The sequence below is a fragment of the Neolamprologus brichardi genome, chromosome 10, assembly GCF_056152115.1.
Source record: "Neolamprologus brichardi isolate AB-2024 chromosome 10, ASM5615211v1, whole genome shotgun sequence".
Lineage (NCBI taxonomy): Eukaryota > Metazoa > Chordata > Actinopteri > Cichliformes > Cichlidae > Neolamprologus > Neolamprologus brichardi.
The window spans coordinates 10,639,342-10,662,077 of NC_142113.1; the positions used below are offsets into that span (position 1 = coordinate 10,639,342).

At 39.7% G+C, this 22,736-nt stretch overlaps 1 protein-coding gene across 2 annotated transcripts; it reads left to right on the forward strand.

Annotated features, from left to right (window-relative positions):
- The first annotated feature begins 2,691 nt into the window (after positions 1 to 2,691).
- On the forward strand, positions 2,692 to 22,538 carry LOC102789424 (protocadherin alpha-C2-like). 2 transcript variants are annotated; one of them, XM_006799483.3, is made up of 4 exons: positions 2,692 to 5,482; positions 7,765 to 7,823; positions 11,422 to 11,507; positions 18,544 to 22,538. In XM_006799483.3, exons 1-4 carry the CDS (start codon positions 2,942 to 2,944, stop codon positions 18,855 to 18,857), a joined length of 3,000 nt encoding a protein of 999 aa, XP_006799546.1. In that variant the 5' UTR covers positions 2,692 to 2,941; the 3' UTR covers positions 18,858 to 22,538. The 2 variants fall into 2 exon arrangements, with proteins under 2 accessions (XP_006799546.1, XP_006799547.1); XM_006799484.3 differs by lacking the exon at positions 7,765 to 7,823 and having other exon boundaries at positions 18,544 to 18,677.
- The last annotated feature ends 198 nt before the right edge of the window (positions 22,539 to 22,736 follow it).

The following is a 22,736-nucleotide window of genomic DNA, read 5'->3' on the forward strand; positions in this document are numbered from 1 at the left end:
CATTATGGCTTTCCTCCATTGGATGCATTCATCCAGTGATCTATTCTGCTTAAGGCTATCAGGACAGCCTTGCCAGCTGTTGTGACCGACTTTGCTTGTCTGATTTGGAACGATTTCCCAGACGTTAGCTTAATCAGAAACAAAATGCTGCCCTTTTACATTGAAATGATACAAGTCACTCTTTTTTTTCCAGTGGTTTGCTAGCTTTCACCTCAAATTGCTATTACTCTTCCTTGTTATTCACCATAAAGCTCTGAGCTTCATAATGTGTAATGAGTAGAGCTTCCTTTGTATTCATAGTGTGATAGGTGTTATGTTCTGGCTCTACCCCAAGCCATGGTTACTGACCTAGCAAACCTCTGTCATGGTTTTCTATGATTTGTGATCATTTCCTATGATTCCGTTGCTCCTTTAGTACCCCCAATCTCCTTTCACACACACACACACACACACACACACACACACACATTAGATATCTCTAATCAAACAGCATCTTGGTTCTCTTGGCTCATCTGTTCACCTGAGCCTCAGGTACCTTGGTGTGATCTTTGATTCTGCCATGTCCCTACAACAACACTCTCGCCAGTTGATTAGGAATTGCCTTTTTCAGCTAAGAAACATCTCCAAACTGCGAACTTTGCTGTCTAAATCCGAGTTAGAAATGGTTATTTGTGCTTTTATTTCATCTCGCTTAGATTATTGTAACAGTCTTTTTCTTTGTTTGGGCAAAAGGAATCTTGACCGTCTCCAGTTAGTCCAGAATGCTGCTGCAAGGCTTTTAACTAAAACACGAAAAAGAGAGCACATTACACCAGTGTTACGTTCATTACGCTGGCTTCCAGTACATTTTAGAATTCATTTTAAAATCTTGGTACTGACTTTTAAAGCTTTGAATTGTGATGCCCCTGCCTACATTTCTGATCTTTTAGAACTCGACGCTCCCTCTCACAGCCTGAGATCATCTAATCAAAGGCTGTTGGTAGTCCCACGAACTCGTTTTAAGACTAGAAGTGGTTGTGGAATGCTCTCCCTCCATCATTACGTTGCCTTGATTGTATTTATTCTTTTAAAAAGCAGCTTAAGTCTAATTTATTTAGATGGGCTTTTAATTAGATTTGTGCTGTATGTTTGATTATTAATGTATTCTGTTTTATATTACTGTGAAGCACTTTGTGGTTTTTATCCTGTGAAAAGTGCTATATAAATAAATTGATTTTATTTTGATTTGATATATATATATATATATATATATATATATATATATATAGATATAGATATAGATATATATATATATATATATATATGTATTGTCATCATTTTGTCATCATTCACCCGTATATCGTATATCATGTTTCATACAAGGAATGAGACTTCTGCTTTATGGGGTCCTTTATGGGGCTTCTTTAATACGATTATGTGACCTGACAGTCTGAGGTCTGCCTCTGACAGTGATCCATGTGGAGAAGAGCTTGTGATTGTCAGTACAATGCTTTCTTGCTGCTGTGCCTTGCCTAAATGATCGCCATGCGGTAGGCTGCGCTGCAGAATCGCCACTGGCAAATTAACCATCCTTGCGACTTCGGAGCAGACAAAGGACGACAAACATGAGCCAGTTCCCGGACATGTGTCTGTGTTTGTGAACACGTTTCCCCACATTTGTATTTTATTACACTGAGAGTTTCGGCGGATCCATTCATTACCACCGCCCCTGACTTCTTGCGCAATAGTGAATCCAAGAGAATCTGCCAAATAAAACATTTTAACTAAATATTCACGTTATATCATCAATTCCCTGTAAGTCTACGATTAATATTTTGCCACATGCTGCACAGCTAATTTTAATTACTGGATGAAAGTCTGGTGAGACTGGATGCATACGCCAAATATTTATGTGGTCTTTTTGTGTGGTCGCCATTCTTTTTTTTTCTGGAGGTGCTTTAATATGTGGTTAGCTCACAGACCTTACACCGACATCGCAATGGGGGGATGAGAGGAGAGAAATGGGTGGAGGGGGAAGCGGGGAGCTGCGCCACAGCGGAGAGGAGAGAGCTGAAATCTGAGTGCGCGCTAGGGCGGATAGTGTCCTTCCAAGGTCAAGTCACCTACATTGAATTTTATGAGTTCCGGTTATCCATTCAAAATAAACCTAATATGAACAGACTGGTACTGCTTTATTTTTTTTTTTTGCACAGAACATACTGTGTAAATATTTGATCCGTAGTGCTTGGTTCATAATTCCATTTATTAAACTAAATTAAATACATAAACATAATACTTTTTAATCATGTCATACAACATGAGGCACAAAAAAATGTAATACAGTTCAAGCATCACGTCTCACATAAAAGTCTTTAATCAATACTAAAATAACTATTTAAAATGGTGATGGTTAAGTGACGTATCACAAATTTTTATGTGATTATGAACAAATTATTATTGATAATGGTTCAAAATTTTACAAAATTGTTTTGTAAGCAAGGAATTACAGAACTCCTTGACAAGCTGTGACCTTTTTTCTTTTATTTCAGCGCCTAACAGAATCCCACACATTGGATTGGTTAAGTAATTTTTTCTCCTCTTGTAGTGCAAGCAAACTTAGGCACAGACCGCTTATAATTTTATTTTGAAAGGGACAGCGGTCTTTTCCGATTCCATAAGGTAAAACTTCGCCTGCCTTGATTATCTAACGGCTCCAGCGACAGGGAAACACACCCGTCAGCAGCGCGCATTGGAGACAAAAAAAGCGCCTCACGGACAAAGGTAATATGGATGCGCTGGAGAGGATTCGCTTCAGCCGGGTATCACAGTGGATGAGCCGCTTCTGTTTCATTTACCGGGAGACCAATTAGCCCACCTTAATGAGGTGCTGGGATGCGAGATACTGCAAGCTAAAAAGGCGGAAGGCTGCATTTAATCCGTCTGCGGATCCTGTGAGCTTGCAATGGCTGTGGCTGGGCTGTGCGACCGGATAGGGAATAATGTGCCTTTTTATTTTGTGATATTTTCATTATTTTGTGGCCTTTCATTTGGACAGTTACGATATTCGATTACAGAAGAACTAGAAAATGGGGCACTGGTTGGTGATCTGGCGCATGACTTGGGGCTGGATATTCGAAAGCTCGCCACCCGAAAAATCAAGGTAACCTCCAACAGCGGCAAACGCAATGTGATTGTCAACCCCAAAAATGGGAAATTGCTTGTCAATGAAAGGATTGACAGGGAGGCACTGTGCGATTTATCCAGCACCTGCCTCATTAATCTAGAGGTGCTGATTGAAAACCCCACTGAAGTGCACCACGTCGAGGTGGAGATTGTAGATGCCAACGACAATGCGCCGCAGTTCCCCAGAGACGAGTATCAATTGGAAATAATAGAGTCTGCTTTGCCGGGGTCTCGTTACCCAATTGAAAACGCTCAAGATCCAGATACTGGGTCAAATTCTGTTCGCATGTATCAGCTTAGCACAAACGACCATTTCGCGCTGGTTTCTAACAAACCCTCTCTAAATACAAAGCACATCGAGCTTGTGCTCAAAAAGCCCCTTGATCGCGAGCAGACGCCTTACCATCAATTAATTCTAAGTGCTGTGGACGGTGGGACGCCGGAAAAAACAGGGACGACTAAAATCAGTGTCCGGGTACTGGACTCAAATGACAATATTCCCTCATTTGACAGCTCAGTGTACAAAGTGAAAGTGTTAGAAAACTCCCCCAAAGACACCCTGGTGATCAAACTGAATGCAACTGACCTGGATGAGGGCACAAATGGGGAGATTTATTACTCCTTCAGCAGCTACACCCCGGAGAGAGTGAGGCAGATGTTCAGCATGGACACTAATACAGGAGAGATAAGAGTGAGAAACAATGTTGATTATGAAGAGACTAACTCCTATGAGATGTACATTCAAGCAATGGACAGGGGCCCCGGTGCTGTGGCAGCACACTGTAAGGTGGTAGTAGAGGTTGTGGATGTGAATGACAACGTCCCTCAGATAGTGTTGTCATCTCTGTCGAGCCCCGTGAGGGAGGATGCCCGTGCAGACACAGTTGTGGCCCTTATTAGTGTTACTGATCGAGACTCTGGAGCTAACAAGCAGGTGAACTTGGAGATCCCAGCAGGCCTTCCATTCAAGATCAAGTCATTCAGAAACTATTACACTCTGGTTACCTCAGCCTTTCTGGACCGTGAGACCACTGATGCCTACAATGTCACTCTGAGTGCCACAGATGGAGGAAATCCTCCCCTATCCTCCCAGAAGACTATACAGGTGGATGTGGCAGATGTTAATGACAACCCTCCACGATTTGAACAGACCTCATATACAGTCTATGTGGCTGAGAACAATGCCCCCGGGGCCTCTTTGTGTACTGTGAAAGCTCGAGATGCCGACATCAAAGAGAACGCACGCATCACCTACACAGTGCTCAATGACAACAACCACGGCATTCCTGTCACCTCATATGTGTCTGTGAAGGCCGATACAGGGGAGGCTTATGCCCTGCGAGCCTTTGACTATGAGTCACTGAGAGAGTTTCACTTCCAGGTCAAAGCCCAAGATGGGGGCATTCCTCCGCTTAGCCGCGTCGCCACAGTCTACATCTATATAATGGATCAGAATGACCATGCACCACTGATAGTCAACCCCCCTGGCAATGGCACGCGCTCCTTGGAGACGGTACAAAAGAATGCCGAACCTGGTGTCCTGGTGACCAAAGTGGTGGCATACGATGCAGACGCTGGTCCAAATGCTTGGCTGGGGTATGTGCTGGAGACAGCCACTGACCCGGACTTGTTCAAGGTGCACGAACACAACGGAGAGATCAGAACCACTCGGAGGATCTTGGAAGACAACTCCACCTCCTTCACTCTAACTGTTCTTGTAAAGGATCATGGCCAGCCTGCTCTTTCCTCCACCGCTACTATTAACGTGGCAGTCATGGAGGTGCCACCAAAAGTGGTGTCTGATCCCAAGAGGATAATGCGACCTCAAGGCCCAATCCCTTTGTCAAAAGTGACCGTCTACTTGACCGTGGCTTTGAGTGCCACGACCTTTGTTTTCCTGGTCACTGTGGTGGTGCTGGCTATCGTCCGCTGCCACGCCTACTGCACCCAGCCTGGGTCCTGTTCCCCATGCTGTGTGTCACAGAAACCCCCTCCAGATGGTGGGAACAGCAGCGTGAGTGCTGGCGGAGGTGGCAGCAGTGGAGCTCCAGGCCAGCCTAATAACAATGTGGTGCTTCGGAGAGACCTAAAAGTGGAGCCTCACTACATCGAAGTACGTGGGAATGGCTCCCTAACGAAGACTTACTGCTACAAGACCTGCCTGACTGCCACGTCTGGCAGTGACACTTTCATGTTCTACAACACAGGACGACCCATCAGCGGCACCTGGGGCAGCGGTGCCGACCGCTTTTTCACCAGTGGAAGTGGATTTGTACGCAGACTGAGCATGCCCGATGCGTCCCTCCAAATCTGCCCAGAGGTGGGTCATGAATTTTTTATTTTTACCTTTTGTCCGCATAGCCGGAAGGTCAGGAACCTTCAAGTTTTAAAAAGTGTCTTGAATTTGACCAAGGTGTAAGCAGTATTAGGCACTTTTAAACATGCCAAACAAGACTTTTCATTCCAATATTGTGCCAGTGTGCAGTGTTACCATATTCTCTTTCACTGTCACTTTGTTGCTGCAGGGAGATGACATGTTGCACGTCAGGTTTTTACCCTCTCCTGAACTGAACTGAATCCCTGCAAGCTTCAGTCTCTTTGTTTAGTTCCCACTTGCACTGCAAACTTACTCAGTGTAGCCTAGCTCAGCACTCACACCGAATTAGTGTCAGTTGTAATGCTTTTCAAGGGTCCTATGTTATTTCTGATGATTCAGAGATTTGTGTTTCACCTTGAGATTGTCATCACGTCTACACCAGGAACAGGTCATGTATCATTCCTACTACTTGCTCACCCTCTTTGCATGCAGTTTTGATTTGTCTGTGTTTTTGTTGTGTGTGACTGAGTAAGACAGTGAAATAGGAGCATTTGGGGTTTCCTGACTTGATTTCTGCTTATGGTTAGTTTTGAGGTTTATTTTTATGGCTGTATTGCATTTATGACTTCTGGGTGATTTTTATTTTTTTTTAAAAAGAGAGAATCATTAATGAGTTAACCTCATTTAATAATAGAGCTTTTTAACTGGCAATATTAAAATCAAGTGCTTGGCTTATGTGATTTCCTGAGCACATTATTTCCATTTGTGTTTATGTTAAAGTTATTCTAAAGTCATTTAGATTATGTCTTAAATGAGTCTTGCAAAAAAGTTTGGGGTGACATATTCTGCTTTTATCACTAATGCTTGCTGATGATGCAAATATTAATTTTTTGGTTATTTTTAGTTTTTTGTGTTGTTGTTGTTGTTGTTTTTTTAATTTATATGATGATGAAGGTTTGGATTTTCCACGAGTTCCCTGTCTTTATTAGCAGGTGGCAGTCTCTGGTAAATTAGTTATTTTAAAAAGAAATCTGATCAAGACAAGTGTAGCAGTGTAAATGAAATTAACCTCCACACTGTGTTCATCAGCCTTACAAATTAAATTTACTCAAATGGGCTGGGTCTACCAGCAAAAATACTCCCCCCGATATGAACTAAGGAACATGATGTGCTTTCTTTATCTGGGACACTTGCTGCTGCTGCCAGCGCAGGTTTGTTTCTTAAACACAGCTTTTTTTTAAATTCAGCGTTGTGCATGTGCCTACTCATGAAGAACATGATTATGAAAGAGTCCGGCATAATTAATGGCTGTGAAGCATTAGCTCATTAAAACAATGACTTGCCCCTTCTATGCCATTTATATTTCAAAGAGGGGGACGTTCTTTGAACTTAAATGTAGAATCATCAGTGAAATCTACAATGACCAAAGTCCTATTGGGACTTCCACTTATTTCTGGGAGTCCTAGCAGGCTTTCAATGGTGAATAGCCTCAAGATCTGAACTTCACCAATACTTTTTAAATTTCTGTGCTCATGTGGAATGTTGTTTATCAGGTTTTCAGTGCAAGTATAGAATGTGCTATGTACTATTAAAATGTGCCCATACAGTTACCATTGATTAATGATAATTTAATGTTTTAGATGAGATATTCAGAAAAGGAGCACAAGTAAAGAGGAAATACTTTTATAAATACTATGTGTTGATAGCTGAGATAGCCGTATCTTAATATAGCAAGGACCAATGCAGGCCAGAGATATTGGATGTGGCTGGTCTCTCTTTTTTATTGGAGTTTAAAGGCAATTATTTACCAGAGGGCTGCTGGGAATTTGAAGCACTCAGCTAGGTTCATCAGGAGCAGACAGATTTACTCCAGTGACACACAAACACATACGCATCAGTCTGTACTGTCATCATAGTATTCCTTTAAAGGGCATTACTCTCCCAGCTCACACATTTACAGAGCAGTGGAATGAGAGACTGTCCAGAAGCTGTCAATATGGCTTGCAGCCATTGTCCTTTTTAAAGTCCTTTCGTCTGTTTGTGTGTTTGTGTGTGTGCGCGCGTGCGTGCATAAGCGTGTGTGTTTGTTTGTGCTTGCAATCAGTGACACAACTGCAGTGTTCCGATCACGTCCAGAGCTGGGATGCGTATCATGATTAATTGATGAGGCCATGGCTCTGCACAGTATGAGATCAAGCTAAACTTACTCTCTTCATCCTCCCTCTCTGTCTCTACCTCTCTCTCCTTCATTTTCTTTTACCTCTCTCTCCCTCTTGCTCGCTCAGCCCAAAGCCCCGAATGCTGACTGGAGATATTCTGCATCTTTGAGGGCAGGGGTGCAGAGGTAAGCATTTTCCACGTTAAAGTCTTGTGCAACTTTTTATCATCTCAGAAAAGGTTCCACCTTTCCACTCTGCTCATCCTGCCGCCATCTAGTCTGCACCATTAGAGAGACCCCTCATTTTGCTCTCGCAGCTATAACATATACGATTCCCCAAGCAAATGATTTATTCACATGTTACAGTTACATTTATCCCTACACCTCTATGGAAACGATTCAAAAAGCTACTGCAACACTAATGCTGTAGCTTTTCAGAAATGACTGTGAGTGGCGCCTAAGCATTTGTTTGAACCTTTAACCTCAACCACTCCCTTTGGGAAAAGGCCTTTGCGGTTCGGTCACTGGATTCATAGCCGTGGTCCTCTGCAGTGAAATACTATATAGGTCATCTACATTCTGGGCATCACTCCCTCACTTGCAGTCTTTAAGCTGGAAGCATGAAGGACAAACAGGCAGATGATGACATTTCCTAGATTATCACATGCACATGTGCTTCAGTGTTTGCATGTACAACTGCCCCTCACCACCACCCCATGCATGCATTTGCATTTCTCTGTGTATCACATATTATTGTGCAAAGATGATGTTTTTTTTACATCTCTAAGTTTTTCTACTTCTTATTGCTAGACCAAATCCACACAAAACAACACCTCCAAAGACATATTAAACTAAAAAAAAGTTAATTGTTTTAAGTCTACAAACACTGTAGTACTCTAGCTATGATTATCCTCTCCTAAAATCATGATTTCTAAGATTTGGGCTTGAAACCTCTATAAGGTATTGTGTCAACAATAGATTGCTGTGATTTTAGTGTGCTTGCTCTTTCATGAATATTCGAGTATTCCCACCTACATATATCTAATTAATGAAGCACTACACTTTAAGCAGTGTCATTAGCTGCAAATCAGAGAATACTGAAATGAAGAGCATCGTAGAAAAAAGCACCAACGATTACAAAAAATTCTACCCAAAACAAAACTTAACAGTTTCCCCATGATTATGTCAGAAAATGTCATTTATTTCCCCATAAGTTGATCTAAAAACAGCAGGGACATCAGGAATTAATGTGTTTACTATTCACACGCCTATGCTTTCTGCAAAATTCTCCCAATTTTCATGGTACCAGTGCTTAGAGCTCATTTGTGAAGTCATCTTCTCAGTCTAAGTTGATTTAATTGGATATTAGTGTTAATTTGTATGGATCATGTGCACTCTGTCATCAAGTCACCGTTACATGACATGGATTCAGATAAATCATCACTGCAATTTGCCGCTGCCACTTCTTAAATGACAGTGACTGTAAAACACACAGAGACACAGAGATGGCTCACATCAACACTTAGCCGCAACACAGGCGTGCTGTAATGTATCACACACCATGTAACACCAGCACTGTTGACCCATATTCTGAGTGTAGACAGAAGTGCAATACATCAGTACTTTCTGTGTCATATTCGTATACATCAAACTGCTTCGAATACACCTGGTCATTTTTTCTTCATGGGAAAATCAAGATAATGCAGGTTGCAGATGATAGTATTAATGTGCTGCAGAAAACCTAGTCGACAACAATTAACTATATATTTATAACAAATGGATGAGGGAAAAGATTTTTTGCTAGGGTGGGTGTGGCGGTTTTATATAAGCTCATACACTCATATTTAGTCAAATATTTTGACTTTCTGCCAAATGCATTTCCTCAAATGTGATTGTTTTCACACCACAGTGTCAGCATGGTAAAGATAAAGCTATACAGCAAGCTGTCAGTTGGCTTCCCTTAGCATAAAAACTGGAGACCAGGATGGAAAAGGGCAGGTTTGCTCACTCACTCAGAAAATTGGACAAACTAAAATAATTGTTTTTCTTTCTCAGAACTGAGTTAAATTCCTATTTTTGCACCTAATTGTACCCTTGTTAGTCTTTCTCTCTAGCAGCCAGTGTAGGTGAAAGCCAGATCTCTTCCTCTTGTTTGGGGGTTGCTAGGGCACTGGCCAGAATTAGCTTTCCTACCATCAGAAGGAGAACTTCTAGCAACCTTGTTACTGCTGGCAGATTCAGGTTGGCTGATTTAGAAATGCTGATATTCTGGCCTGATTTTCAGACATCTGGGATTGACATCTGCTCATCCTTGGATGCAAACAGATTAACATTTGTTGGTAGGCTTATTGCACTCGTAGAAAAGTAGCAAGTGCTCTTTAACTTAAATAGTTTTGCTGTCTTCACTTCACCTACTGTGCTTTTTATAGCTCAGCCCCTGCTAACACACACAAGGTGAAACAAAGATCAGAAGATGAAAAGTTAGCACACCCAAAAATGATGGCAAAACAAAGTAGAAAGTCTCAAACTGTACTATTAATTAGTAAAAAATTTGATTGATAGACTGTTATATGACTTTTTCACTGGTTTAACTGATCTTTTTAAAAAGCTCTATATTTGAAAAGCTCTCTATATACTATTGCCATCAGTAGTATTCTTATGTATTTGTATAAACATGTAACAACTACATTAACCTACATTATGCTATTATTTCAAAGTGAATATGAAAGTATTTGTCACTTAAAGTGTTGAATTACTTTTTTTAAAGGCACACAATGAAACATATGCATTTTATGCATCATTCTATTGTGATATCAAAGTCATTTAGACATATTCAATTACTATTCAAAACACCGAGCATGGATCATGATAGTTCATTATGCTTATAAATTTCAAAAGCTATGGAACGATTACATGTGCAGAAATCCGTCAAGTCATATTTTACATAGAAGCTCCAAAATTAATGAAAATGAAGACTTCCAGTGCACCTTTGTTATTATTTGCAAGTGGCACTGTTTTTATGTAGCAAGGTGTTTGGGCATAGTTATAGTATTTTAGTGTAGTTATAGTGTATACTGGTGCGCACTGTTTTAGCGGTTCTTAATCCTGGTCAACTTCAACCACAAACACAACCACATAAAACAGCTGGTTATCTGGGACAGAACAGCTATTTTCAGTTTCCATTATAAGCAGCAAAGTTTAAAGAGCACTTCATGTAGTCCTACAGTAGTCGTCAGTATGCATATTTCTATTCTGTGAAAAGTCGCTCATTCTTTTATGTGCTCCGTCTTTCTTCATAGCTATTCCTAGACCAATTTAAATGTATTACAAAAGCCCTGAGCCTTTAGATATTCTGTCATAGGAGGCAAAGCACAGGTATTCAGCCTGAAGGGTGGGATGGTTTGGGTTTGTTTTTGTTTTTTTAAAGTGGGGGTGGGGTGGGGGGCTGTACCCACTTGCAACAAGACCACATGAATGTATCCACAACCTCTCTTTCTGGAGAGCCAGAAAGCCACTGTCAAGGTCTAAAATAATCAGTATTGCTGTTTGAAAGTTTTTAAGCTATTTGAATACCACTTAATTTGCCTTATATTAAACAGAAATGTCATCTTATTAGACTATTATTTTAAATTGCTCAGTTCTGGATGGATTCCAGGGTCTGCACCAACAATCATTTGAATTTCATAACAAAATCTCCGAATGTTAAGAAAAACGTGTCCTATTTTTAAATATCTGAATGTTTGCAAATTTTTCACTGACTTTGCTAAATGTGATTGCCTTTCAGTTCCGTCCACATGGAGGAGTCCTCTGTGATGCAGGGAGCCCAGGGCATGCTGGTTCAGAACTGGCCCACTGTATCTAGTGCTGCAGGTGAGTGGAAATGTAGGAATCAGGATACAGGATGAAGATTTTTTAAAACTGATTTTGTGTTAGCTAGATGTGTTCAGAATATTTAGCTAGAAATAGTTCAGATACCCAAAATATAATTTGGGTTAAACCATCTAGGTCAAGGTCAAGTTGATTTATATAACACATTTAAAACAACAGTGTTGACCAAAGTACTGTACATTAGAAAAAAGAGTCCCAAGAAAAAGTAGACTAAAAATCCAAAACACAATAAAACAAAATAAAATAAAATACAAAACAATAAAATAAAGCAAAGGAAAAAGTTCTACTTTTTGATGGATGAGAAGCTGTTTTTGTCCTTACATCATGATATAACTTGAAGGGCAGCTGAACAGTGAAGCCCACTGCCAAGGTTAACACCTTATGCCAAAATTTTAAAGATTTTTTTCCTAAATTTGACAGGTTCTTCTTTTGCCCGTGTTCGATCTCTACCTGCAACTTTTTTTGTAAGATCATTTTTTTGGCCTTTTAACCTTTATTGGATAGAGACAGTGTAGATAGACAGGAAAGCGGGGAGAGAGAGAGAGGGGAAGACATGCAGCAAAAGGCCGCGGGTCAGACTTGAACCCGGCCAGTCACCTGCTCACCCACTCAGCTAAACCAGCACCCTATAACTACTATAACTTTTTATCCATCATTAATATTTACCATAAATAAGTAATTGACATTTGTCTCATCATGTAACTGTCAGCAAACAAACAAATTAGCATGTATGCAGAGTTCCATAGGCCAAGCAACATGCATAGTCAGATAGCCACCAAAGCCGTTGGACCCTTATGTAGAGCACTTTCATACCTAGAATATTGTCACTTTCCACAACAGCAGCAAGCAAGAGCTAGAAATCAGAAAAAGCAGCTGTCTCTTATAAGAATGAGTTAGTGAGTGGGTGACAGTGCTGAAAAATGTTGCAACACAACTGATGTGTGAAGAAAGCTGGACTCATAGACCTGTGCTTTACAGAAAGTGTGCCTTAGAGCTCATGCTTAAAAGTTTGTGTGTGGAACTTTACAAGGGCACAGAGGCTGGAAGACTTTGGTAAGCAAGATTTCAAAACCATGTTTCAGCACTGTGAACCGTCCCCCTATTCTTCCACCCCCGCTTCCATTCATTGATTTTCTGTCTGGCTTCAGGAATTAGGACATACGTAGACACTTGAGAGTGAAGAGTAGCATCACAGTAAATCACTTGGCAAACCAGGGAAAGAATGTGATTTTACTGCCTGTCAGTAAACATGTATAAATAAAGATTTTTTTTCTCTCTGTATAAAAGGAAATTGGGAAATTGTTTGAGATACCAGCTGCATTATTTCCCAGTTCTAGTGTATTCCCCTCTGCCAGAGTGCAGCAAAAAATGTGCAATTTTTTTACTTACAGCAGATGGAAACCATCTGGCCAACTCTGCCCCTATAAAGACTCAAATATTGTCTCAAATATTATCTTTAAGCGGAGTGCTCAGCATACTGTGGTCCTTCCAGTTGTTGCTGATGCATTAGGAAATACATTTTTAGAAGTGGCTTAGTGCAATAGCACAGACAGGTTTATCCTCTCTGTTACATGTCATCCTTTATTGTGACACATTTTCACATCCGTAGCAAACTGTTATCACAATGGAGCCTTTAATAATTGACCAATTATTAATAATTGACCAATTATTAAAGTTGTTCATCTTCCATCAAGTGTTGCTAGAGCTCCTGCATTGTTAATTCTTTCATCCTCTCCATGCACCTTGGAAGTAGGTGAGGTTGTGCCAGAAATCTTTGCTGCGATTTATCACAATGAAGTCTTCCGACATGCTGTGATGCATCTAAATGTGGCACCTTCAAAACTGTGTTTATGTAAGTGACCCTTGGTGCAGATGAGGAGACATTTGTCTGATGCCAGAGGGGGAGATGTGCTGTTATCACAAACAAGAAAGTGCCATAAAAAAAGAAAGATGTGGCAACATTTAAAGAAACTGTGATTAGAAGATGAACAGAGGAGACGTACAGGGGGATGGAGGGAAAAAGAGCGAGGTGTGGGGGGATGGAGAAACAGAGAGAGAAAGGTTAAGAGGATTGGCAGGTTCCTGCAGTAGTGGTGTTGCTAGGGAACACCATGTGACCTGTTGCCTGGCAACACTGTCTAACTGAGAGATTGCTGCAGCAGCCGCACCCTCCATCAGCAGGGAGTGGGCGAAGGCAGTTTCCATAGCAACCGGTCATATCTCTGAATGGAATATTTAGAGACAAAAAAACAGAGGAGTAAAGGGGAAGGGGACTTGGAAAAACCATGGTTTTAAGAAAGAAAGAAAAGGCATTTTAGAGGATATCAGGTGGAAAAGCAAGGTTTATGCATCCTATGCAGAATACATGTGGTACATGTCACATATATGTACGAGCACTGTGATTGTCGCATTTCAGTGTGCCACAAACCATCAGAGGGATTCATTTCAGATGGAACCGTGTCTCGGAGTAGCCTATTTTAAATGTAGGTTACACCAAATGAGGCTTCCGACACCCTTCTATTTTCACATCAGGTGCCACAACATGCTCCTCGCTATACTGCCCTGCTCACTAGCAGTTACAGTGTAATCCATTTGCTGTGAAGTATAGGCTGTTAAAAAGAAACACTGGCTGCGGCATGTTAGATAAACAGCAGCACAAAGGCAGCAAAGCTCTTTAAAATATTGCACTCTGTGACATGAAGAGCTTATATACACCTAAACAGGAAATGTCTGAATTAAAACGTGGGTTGTTTTTTAAATGAACAATGCCAGAGGTCTGGATTTTGTCAAACAGTGCATGAAGCCCTAGAATGTTCCAAGACAGTAAGGCGATACCCATTTGTTTCGGTGTGCTGTGTCAGTGGATATTGTACTTCTCTGTACATCATGCAGAGAAATACAAACTTTTTGACCTCTGCTCTGTGTATACTGTATCCACACACATTTGCTACTCTAAGCAGGTAATGGTAACATGGTTACAAATCAAAATTAAAATTGTAGAAAATCTAAAGATCTTCCAAACATTTATTTACTACAGATTATAGACCCACATGTTTCCACCAACCCAAGTAGCAACATTTCAGGATGAAAAATTAAGCAGCCCTGGCTCAAAGGTTAAGCCAATCCCTCCCTCCCAATGGTAAATTGCCAGACAGCAGAAATAAATGTTTTTACAGCCTCTATGGAGACCAGAAATCTTTTGGCCTTTATGGGAACTCTAGAGTGAGTTTTAATATATTGAGATCACCTGTTTAAATTGCTTAAAGGCTTAACACTATGTATTATTAGGCCCATGGCCCCTTTGACTGATAGGTAGACGCTAAGCTTTACCTCAGCTAATTTGAGTCACTGAACTGGAAGTCTCTCTGGTACCTTCTGAAGTATTTTTAGTGTAGTTATCTAACAAATAATATGATTTGCTGTGAGGTATAGACCTTCTAAGAGTTTCTGCTTGAGTTTTGATATTTGACAACTGATATCCTTATATCCATTGATCCAAATATGCTCACTGCTTGTTCAAAAACCCCAGGTTGAAATTTTAATGACCTTTTAATGGCTTGTTCTCAACTACTGTGTCACCACTACTGTCCAAACTACTGTGTCACGTGTAATTTTATGGTGAAAAGTAAACTGCAGGTTATAACGCTTGCCCCAAATTAATTTTAATACTGTGTTTTCACATTGCATGTTTACATACATTAACCTGTAAAAATGAAATGTAAAATGTGGAAAGACCCTTTGTGAACATTTAACTATTAGATAAGACAATATTACTTAGAACTCCCAAAATATAAGCAAAAAAAATCCCCTTCCTTTAAGAGGACTTATCAGGTAACAGGAAATGGTGTGTCTGTTACATAAAAATGAACTGTATACTATGTATAGAACAGTAAAGTGCACTATATTTTCTCCCGCAGTTTTTCGTGCATTTGAGCAGCTATCTTTTCATATTTTATTACTTAAAGTATGTTCTTTCTTCTCCACATGAGAAGTGGACTTTCTCACTTTAGCAATGGAATCAGTTAAATCGGACTTTGTTGAGCACAGATTAAACATATGCTAACAGACCGTCAAATGGTATAATCCTAATCCTAAAATGACTGGCATTAGAGTTTATTAGTAGTAAGCCCACTAATGTTAATGTGAGATAATAACATCTGACACTAAATAATTACTAGCTGGTTATTTAAGCAAAGAAACAAAAAAAATGCAGAAAGTTGGGTGAATTTTAAGGAAAAAGGTCAACCAGATTACTCTGCATACCCAGGTGTTAATGTGGCCTGGAAGGATCTAGAACAGCAGTCCAGCTCCCACAGTTGGCGACTTATAAAATCTGATAGGCAGGTTAATGCTTATTACTATTGAATGAGTTCATTTTCATGCGCTGCAGACTAGCATTGCTTTCAGTGACAGCCTGGAGGTATTTGCTCAGTGGTAAGAAAATAATGACATCCCACAGCACGCTTACACTTTCAACACATCCCTTTTTCCTTTCTCTTCCCTGTGATGCGTTCACGGCGCAGACGTAAAGTTGGTAGAGGTGCTTAACTAGCTGCCGAACAGGAGGGAGCATAAACTCGAATGTATCTTATCAAACAGCTCAACAAATATCAGCAAACAAACAAACTCTTTCTGAACAGTTTGTCACAAAATGCATCCATCAGATAATTGCGGTATTTCCCACGGAGAGAAAATAAAACGTTAATGTGTGACACTATCAGAGATGGAGAAAGATGTAAGAAAGAGAGGAAAGGAGATAATTTTCAAAGGACTGCTCAGCAAGTTACATTTTATAGACTAGAAACTTGAATCTTACATGTTATACCCTCATTCATTTTATACATCGGTAAAACATATAGTTGATATAGTGATGCACTATGCTGGGCTGGTTACGTCTAGGGTACTATTACTAGCTTATACTACAATAAGGGTAGCACACAGAAATGTATATTTAAGATGATGATGCCGATTAGATTCACTCACTGAATCTACCTTTTATAATTCCTCATTACCCCATTAAATATCACCTTAAATCTTGCTGAATTCATTTGGCTAAAGCAGTGAATATTGGGCTAGCAGCACAGGTCAGCTGATCGCAGTCTACATGCAAAGAAAATTCTACTGAGCTTGCTAAACAAATTATTATGTGACTTATTTCTAAGTAATTCTTTCCCCCACGTTGCATTGCGACACCCAAGCTTCCAGTTCCCCCATCTGCCAAATCCCAATTTGATCCCTGGCTATACCCCATTGTTTCTGTTTTATTTTGGCTTTTTTTCCCATCACCTTGTCTTCTATGTGCTAATTATAAAATGTTAAACACGTGTAATAATTAAATGATCACTTCTGCAAGCAGAAACTAATTCGAACTAATAATTTATTTGTCTGTTATCTGACTACTCCTTCTATATTAAAAACAATGACCCTTTCTGGCATTGTAGTTTCTTTATTTAATATCTAATGTACTTGCAATGAGTCGATGATAAATAATATATGAAGCATGCCTATACACTTTATATGCTCACTGAGGTTAAACAGTACAATAATGCAGAGCGACTGACTGACCAGTTCAGTAGAGACCATTACATCTGCTGTCATTGTAGCCTGTACGTGTTATATATTTTTATACTCAATGGACTCGTTGTGGGGACTTTGTGGGACACTGTGCGTCTGAAGAGCACACATTTTCAAAATAGTGTACTTCCCAGTGGGGCAGTGGTTGAAATCATTTCAGCACTCCAGCAATGTCATAAATAGCCTACAAAGAAAAATCAAACAGAATCTTTTTGTAGGGGCCCGTTTTTGATCTAAATATTATCCAGGCTGAAAGTAGGTCAGCGCAGAGGGAACTGGTGTGAGCCTGAGAGCGCCGTGTCTGCAAAACCCGCCCACCCCCATCTTTCTTACTGCCTCTCTCTCATTCACGCTCTCTCTCCCTTCTCTCTCCGTCTTCATCTCATCTAGCATCCGCTTTCTTTTTGCATTACGAAATGTATGACCCTTTGACCTCAATAGATGGGTCCTTTTCTCACGTTTTAAAATAATTATTCAATATAGGCTATAGATCCCTTCTTCATTTTTTTTGTCAATTTGCAATCTGGGTTTCTTAATCTTTCACATCCATGCACTGTTGAATCCTTGTCTCTGGCTTCCAATGAGAGTAGGATTATGCTGCAGCCATCATCCAAATACAAATCGCACTGCCAAGTTAAACATCCCTGTGGTTTAAAGGTTAGTCCCCTCCTGTCCCTTCAGTGAACTGGGTTGCATTGCTCTCCTTAAAGTATATGAATCTTGGCTATTGTCAGGCCAACATTTAACCCTGTAATGCCAAATGTATCATATCATGCTTCTACCACTTACAAGCAAAATGATCAAAATATTGCTGCGTGTTAAGGCCGCAGTGAACGAGTATACAACGTGTATGTGTAAATGTACCAACAAAATATCATTGATAAAAGATTAATGGAAAATTGATATCAGTCAATATCAGTCAAGTTACACATCTTTACCACTTCTTTCGACAATTGATGCTTTCATTTGAGATTTTACTTCCTTAATATATCCTATATAGCTTTGATTTCAGCTCTTTTCTCCTTTTTTGTCATTTCAATTTAACTTTGCTCTTTCTTTAACATTTCCAAATTATTTTGGTCTGTGATATTGCATTTATTTTATTTAGCTGAGTTTTTCATTAGTTGGCTTTTGGGATAGTTTAGCTTGGAAGCTTTAGAAACAAATGGATAGCTTTAGCCTAGCTCTGATTAAAGGTATTTAAGTCTGCTTACCAGCATCTCTATGGTGCAACTGGGTACCAGACAATGTGATGTTTTTAAAAAGTTTATATTTTTTTCCTTTTTTTAATCAGAATCTCTCAGCTAGAATGCTAAGTATATCGATTCCCTAAAATTTTAAACAGTTCCTTTAACAAATAAATAAAATGTAATGAATTATTCTCTTTTCTTTGTTTTTCTTTTCCCTTTTTATTTTTTTCCATTTTTTAATCACGCTTGTGTAGATGGAGAAGGTGGTGGAGAGCTATCACCTCCAGTGGGCGCTGGAGTTAACAGCAACAGCTGGCACTTCAGATACGGTGCTCAACAAGGCTATGGCCTTCCTCAGCCCCTGAAACCAGGAGAGATTCCACCTGAAGCCTTCATCATTCCTGGATCTCCAGCCATCATCTCTATCCGCCACGACCCAGGTCCTGTGGATGACAAGGGTGAATTCATAAGCTTTGGCAAGAAGGAGGACGCCAAGAAGAAGAAAAAGAAGAAGAAGGACAAGAAAGATAAGAAGGAGAAAGGAAAAGATGAAAGCGGTGATGACTAGAGAAGTGGTGATATGAAAGCAAAGCTATTAACAAACTACCCAATTTCAGAGCCAGAAAAATAAGCCAAATGCATATTGTAGAACCAAGGGAGCCTCCTTGCGCCATATTTGCATAGACATTGTATAGTGGCCAAATCCTCATTAGACCAGGCCTGGCTCCAAACGTCATGCGAACTTGTTAAACAAATGCTCTTTATCGAAAGAATGGACCAAATTACAACAGAAAATGATTTATTGTCTTAGATTAGCCTTTGTGATTTGCTGCCCACCCCCACTTCCCCAACCCCTTCCCCCATCCCCAGTTTGTATAACAACAACAAAAATAGCACCCAAAAAAGGTGTACTATTTGTAACGACCATTGTCAACTGAGGCTGCCTGTGATGACATCTCTGGCCCTCCTCCTTTTTGACTAGTTCAAGGGTAAGTAAAAAGTAAAAGAAATAACTTTAAAATAAAAAAAATAATAAACGGGGCTATTGTCTTCAGTATTATGGAGGCGTTGTAGAAAATCTAAAAATGTGGGCTTTTATAAAAAATAAATATGTAAAAAATATAATAAAATGAGCAAAGACAACAGCATATAGTATGCGTAGCATAGGATTAGCACCTTTGAGACTACAAGGTGCCTGAAAGAAGTTAGACCACGCTCAAATAAAGAGCTCTGTTTCAGTGTAACATAGCACATTGTGGAGGCTGAGGACCTGGACTGGGTTGCACCAACTATGCGCAAGTTTGTTCCCAGGTTAGGGTATAAAGTGGTGGCCTCATAACTGCTAATTCCTTTGCAATTAGCATGTCGCTAAATTCAATGATAGAGTAGGTATTAAGACGCGAGTTCAAAGGTGAGATCTTTTGATATTATTAAAAGTTAGAATGAGTAGCAAATAAGTAATAGCAATATACTGGATGGTTTTGGGACTAGATTGGCATAAAACATGGCCGATTCTCATTTGAATTTTAAAGGAAAATGCTAGTATTTGAATGTTTTAGTCCACTTTCTACCAATCATTTTTTAAGGCTAATCATTTTCTAAAGCACATCATTTTGTTTTTGGAAATTCTATTGGGTTTTTTTACCTGTTTTTTTAATGGACTATAGCACAAAAATGCATTAGCTGAGACTCTGAACTGTTTCGCACAGTTCATCAAAGTGAACACATCGAATTTTGTCCTTGCTTTAAGCCGTATTTTCATCACACTATAGTGTAGCTACTGCACTGACACAATTAACGAGATTAGGTACAGTACCTAAGGCGAGTCTCAGCGTATTATTTTTCACATTCCATGGAATCTAATGCCAACAGAAAAGGAATGACACACTAAATAGTTGAAAATAGCCCACAGTGTTTGTGCAATGTGTAGACAATGGACAGAAACATTCAAAATCATGGCTGTGGCTCTTCAAGTTGCAAAACAGCAGGGAACTGCTAAAGAAAAAAAAAATGCTGCGTGCAGAAAACTAGATTCTTTACTGTTAGTGAGTGCATTTGTGTGACTTGTATCATTTGCACCTGCTTTATTGCTTGCTTAATATTTTTAGCGTTTACTTAAGGTTACGTTTGGACAGATTTCTGTAGTGGTACCGCTTGTAATTTTAGCAATGCTTGAAATGGGATTAGTGGTGACTTCAGCCATAACTAGGGAACCTACGTGCAGCTGATGCAACCAGCCCCTGACATGGCTTCTTCTCTTGGGATATGACACAGGTTAATGGGGTCTGAATTAGCACACCCAGTCTGAAACACACATTACTGTACACAAACACTGATTTTCTCTCCGCCGCTTACACACAATCCAACAAATCAAACATACGCACACATGAACACATAAATTCAAAATACACGAAAAGAATACGCAGCCCTTTGTGGAAACTCCAAAAACTGAAGGCCAATGCCACCCTTAACATGGGAGTGTATTATATGGCTAGGAAGCAGGAACTCTGCTTGTCGCTTCATTTCTGTTCCGATCCGTCCTCTTCTGTCTTTGAATGTTAAATAGTTGTTCTTTAAGCCTTGCGCCACTGCCTCGCCTGCTTCAGTGCTTGTAGGATGTGCTTGCCCGCCGCCTGTTTCCTCGCTCTACTCCTGTTTCCTCAAATCAACATGGTTGGACATCTTTCCACTTTGCTTCAATGAACTGTACAACAGTAACATGTGTATATGCATATTTACACAGATACAGACACATAGACATACAGACACATGTCACACTCTCATAGACATTTTTTTTTTGTCTCAACTTCAGCTGAGTTTAGGCGCTTCTGCCAGAATGTCTCCTCTGGTTGCTCATTGTTGACAGCTCTGTCATCTCTCGCATGACTTGTATGCACTGAATTGCGAAGACGCCTGAGAGCTTAGCAGAAACTGAGATTATGCTGTGCTAGATATGAGGCAAGATGGAGTGCGAGTCAGAATATAGTAGTCATAGTAGTCCATTGTGTAGATACAGTGTAGGAGACAAAGAAACTATTGGGCAAGTCATTTCTCCTTTGCACAAGCACATGTATTGCAGTTAAGGCTGACTGGGAAGTACAGTTCAGCTGCAGTACAAAGAGGCTGGAGGCTGAATTCAAATTATGATAATTACTATTATAATAAAAATTGTGACTGAAAGGTAACAAAATGCAAGGTTCATTGGCTTCACCTGGCATCACCTTAAAATTTCCCTTCTTTTGCTTTATGGCTCCACGTGAATATGGGGGGAAAAAGTTTGCTGGGAAGTTTTGGCACTGATATTGTGTATAAACATAGTGTGGTAGAAATGGGAACAGCGTCAACATGATTGAAAGTGTCATAAAATCTCACCTCACTGTTCCTTTTATTAGACCACCATATTACCGATCACTATAGGGGTATATAGGTGCTGCTCAGTCCTTCCCATGCACACTATTCCCTCCTCACCTGCCCTGTTCTTCAGGTGTACTTCTGTGCTGTCAGATCACCAAGTGGCTGTTTGCATGTTATAAGCAAAGGAAACAGATCCTATATAGATACTATATATATACATAGATATGTTTTTCCACTGGGAAATGCGTATTGGAATATATACATATACCTCTGATACACATTTTCAAAGACAATACACACACCTCTCCATACAGACACAAACATACAGTAAATACAGACATGGCAACAGCAATTTGTGGAAAAACCTAAAAGAAACACATTTTTTTATCATGTTGAAAATAAATTTAATCTTCTAGATATACATAATGCTATTGTGTTATGCTATGAAATGCCTTTTTTTCTTTCTGTTTTTACCCATATGATTTTCATGGATAAGAAAATCAGTCCTTAAACTAACTTGTGTTCAACTTTGAAATGATGATCAAACAGACACTATTGTGAAATTATATAATTTGCTCACCCTCCGTACCTTTCCCTTGCCCAGTAGAGAAAAAGGCAGAAAAATAAGAAAAAAAATATCAAAATACAAAAAAATGAAAAAAAAAATAAATAAAGTTGATGTATTCTCTGCTTGTGTATAGTGAATGTTCCTCAGTCGTTGGGTGTGGCAGTGAGTGGCACATACCAGTCGACTGTGACAGTGCAGATCTGTTAATAACTTTTTTGTACACCTGCTCATCATTGTAAAGGTGATCATAGTGATTCTTATGATTTAATCAATCTGGTAATGTGTTTTGTTAATACGTCACAAATAAAGTTTTTTTTTTCTTAAGTATCTCAAACAGTGTTTTGAATTCAGTTGAACTAACAGCTTATTTTCTCCTTCAGTAGACTGTGACGCCCTTTTTTTCCTCTCCACTTTCGCAACAGTGGAATTTTGAAATGTGGGAATGCAGGAAATGAGAAAATACAGCATTAGTATCCAATGTCAACAAGATCTCAACATTTTAAAGTTGGCAAAGCCATGAAAAGG

Excerpts from the sequence above, each read along its gene's own strand:
- LOC102789424 (XM_006799483.3), top strand. The coding sequence starts at position 2,942 with ATGGCTGTGGCTGGGCTGTGCGACCGGATAGGGAATAATGTGCCTTTT. Across the intron at positions 5,483-7,764 it reads CCCTCCAAATCTGCCCAGAG|CCCAAAGCCCCGAATGCTGA; the intron begins GTGGGTCATGAA and ends TTGCTCGCTCAG. Across the intron at positions 7,824-11,421 it reads TTGAGGGCAGGGGTGCAGAG|TTCCGTCCACATGGAGGAGT; the intron begins GTAAGCATTTTC and ends ATTGCCTTTCAG.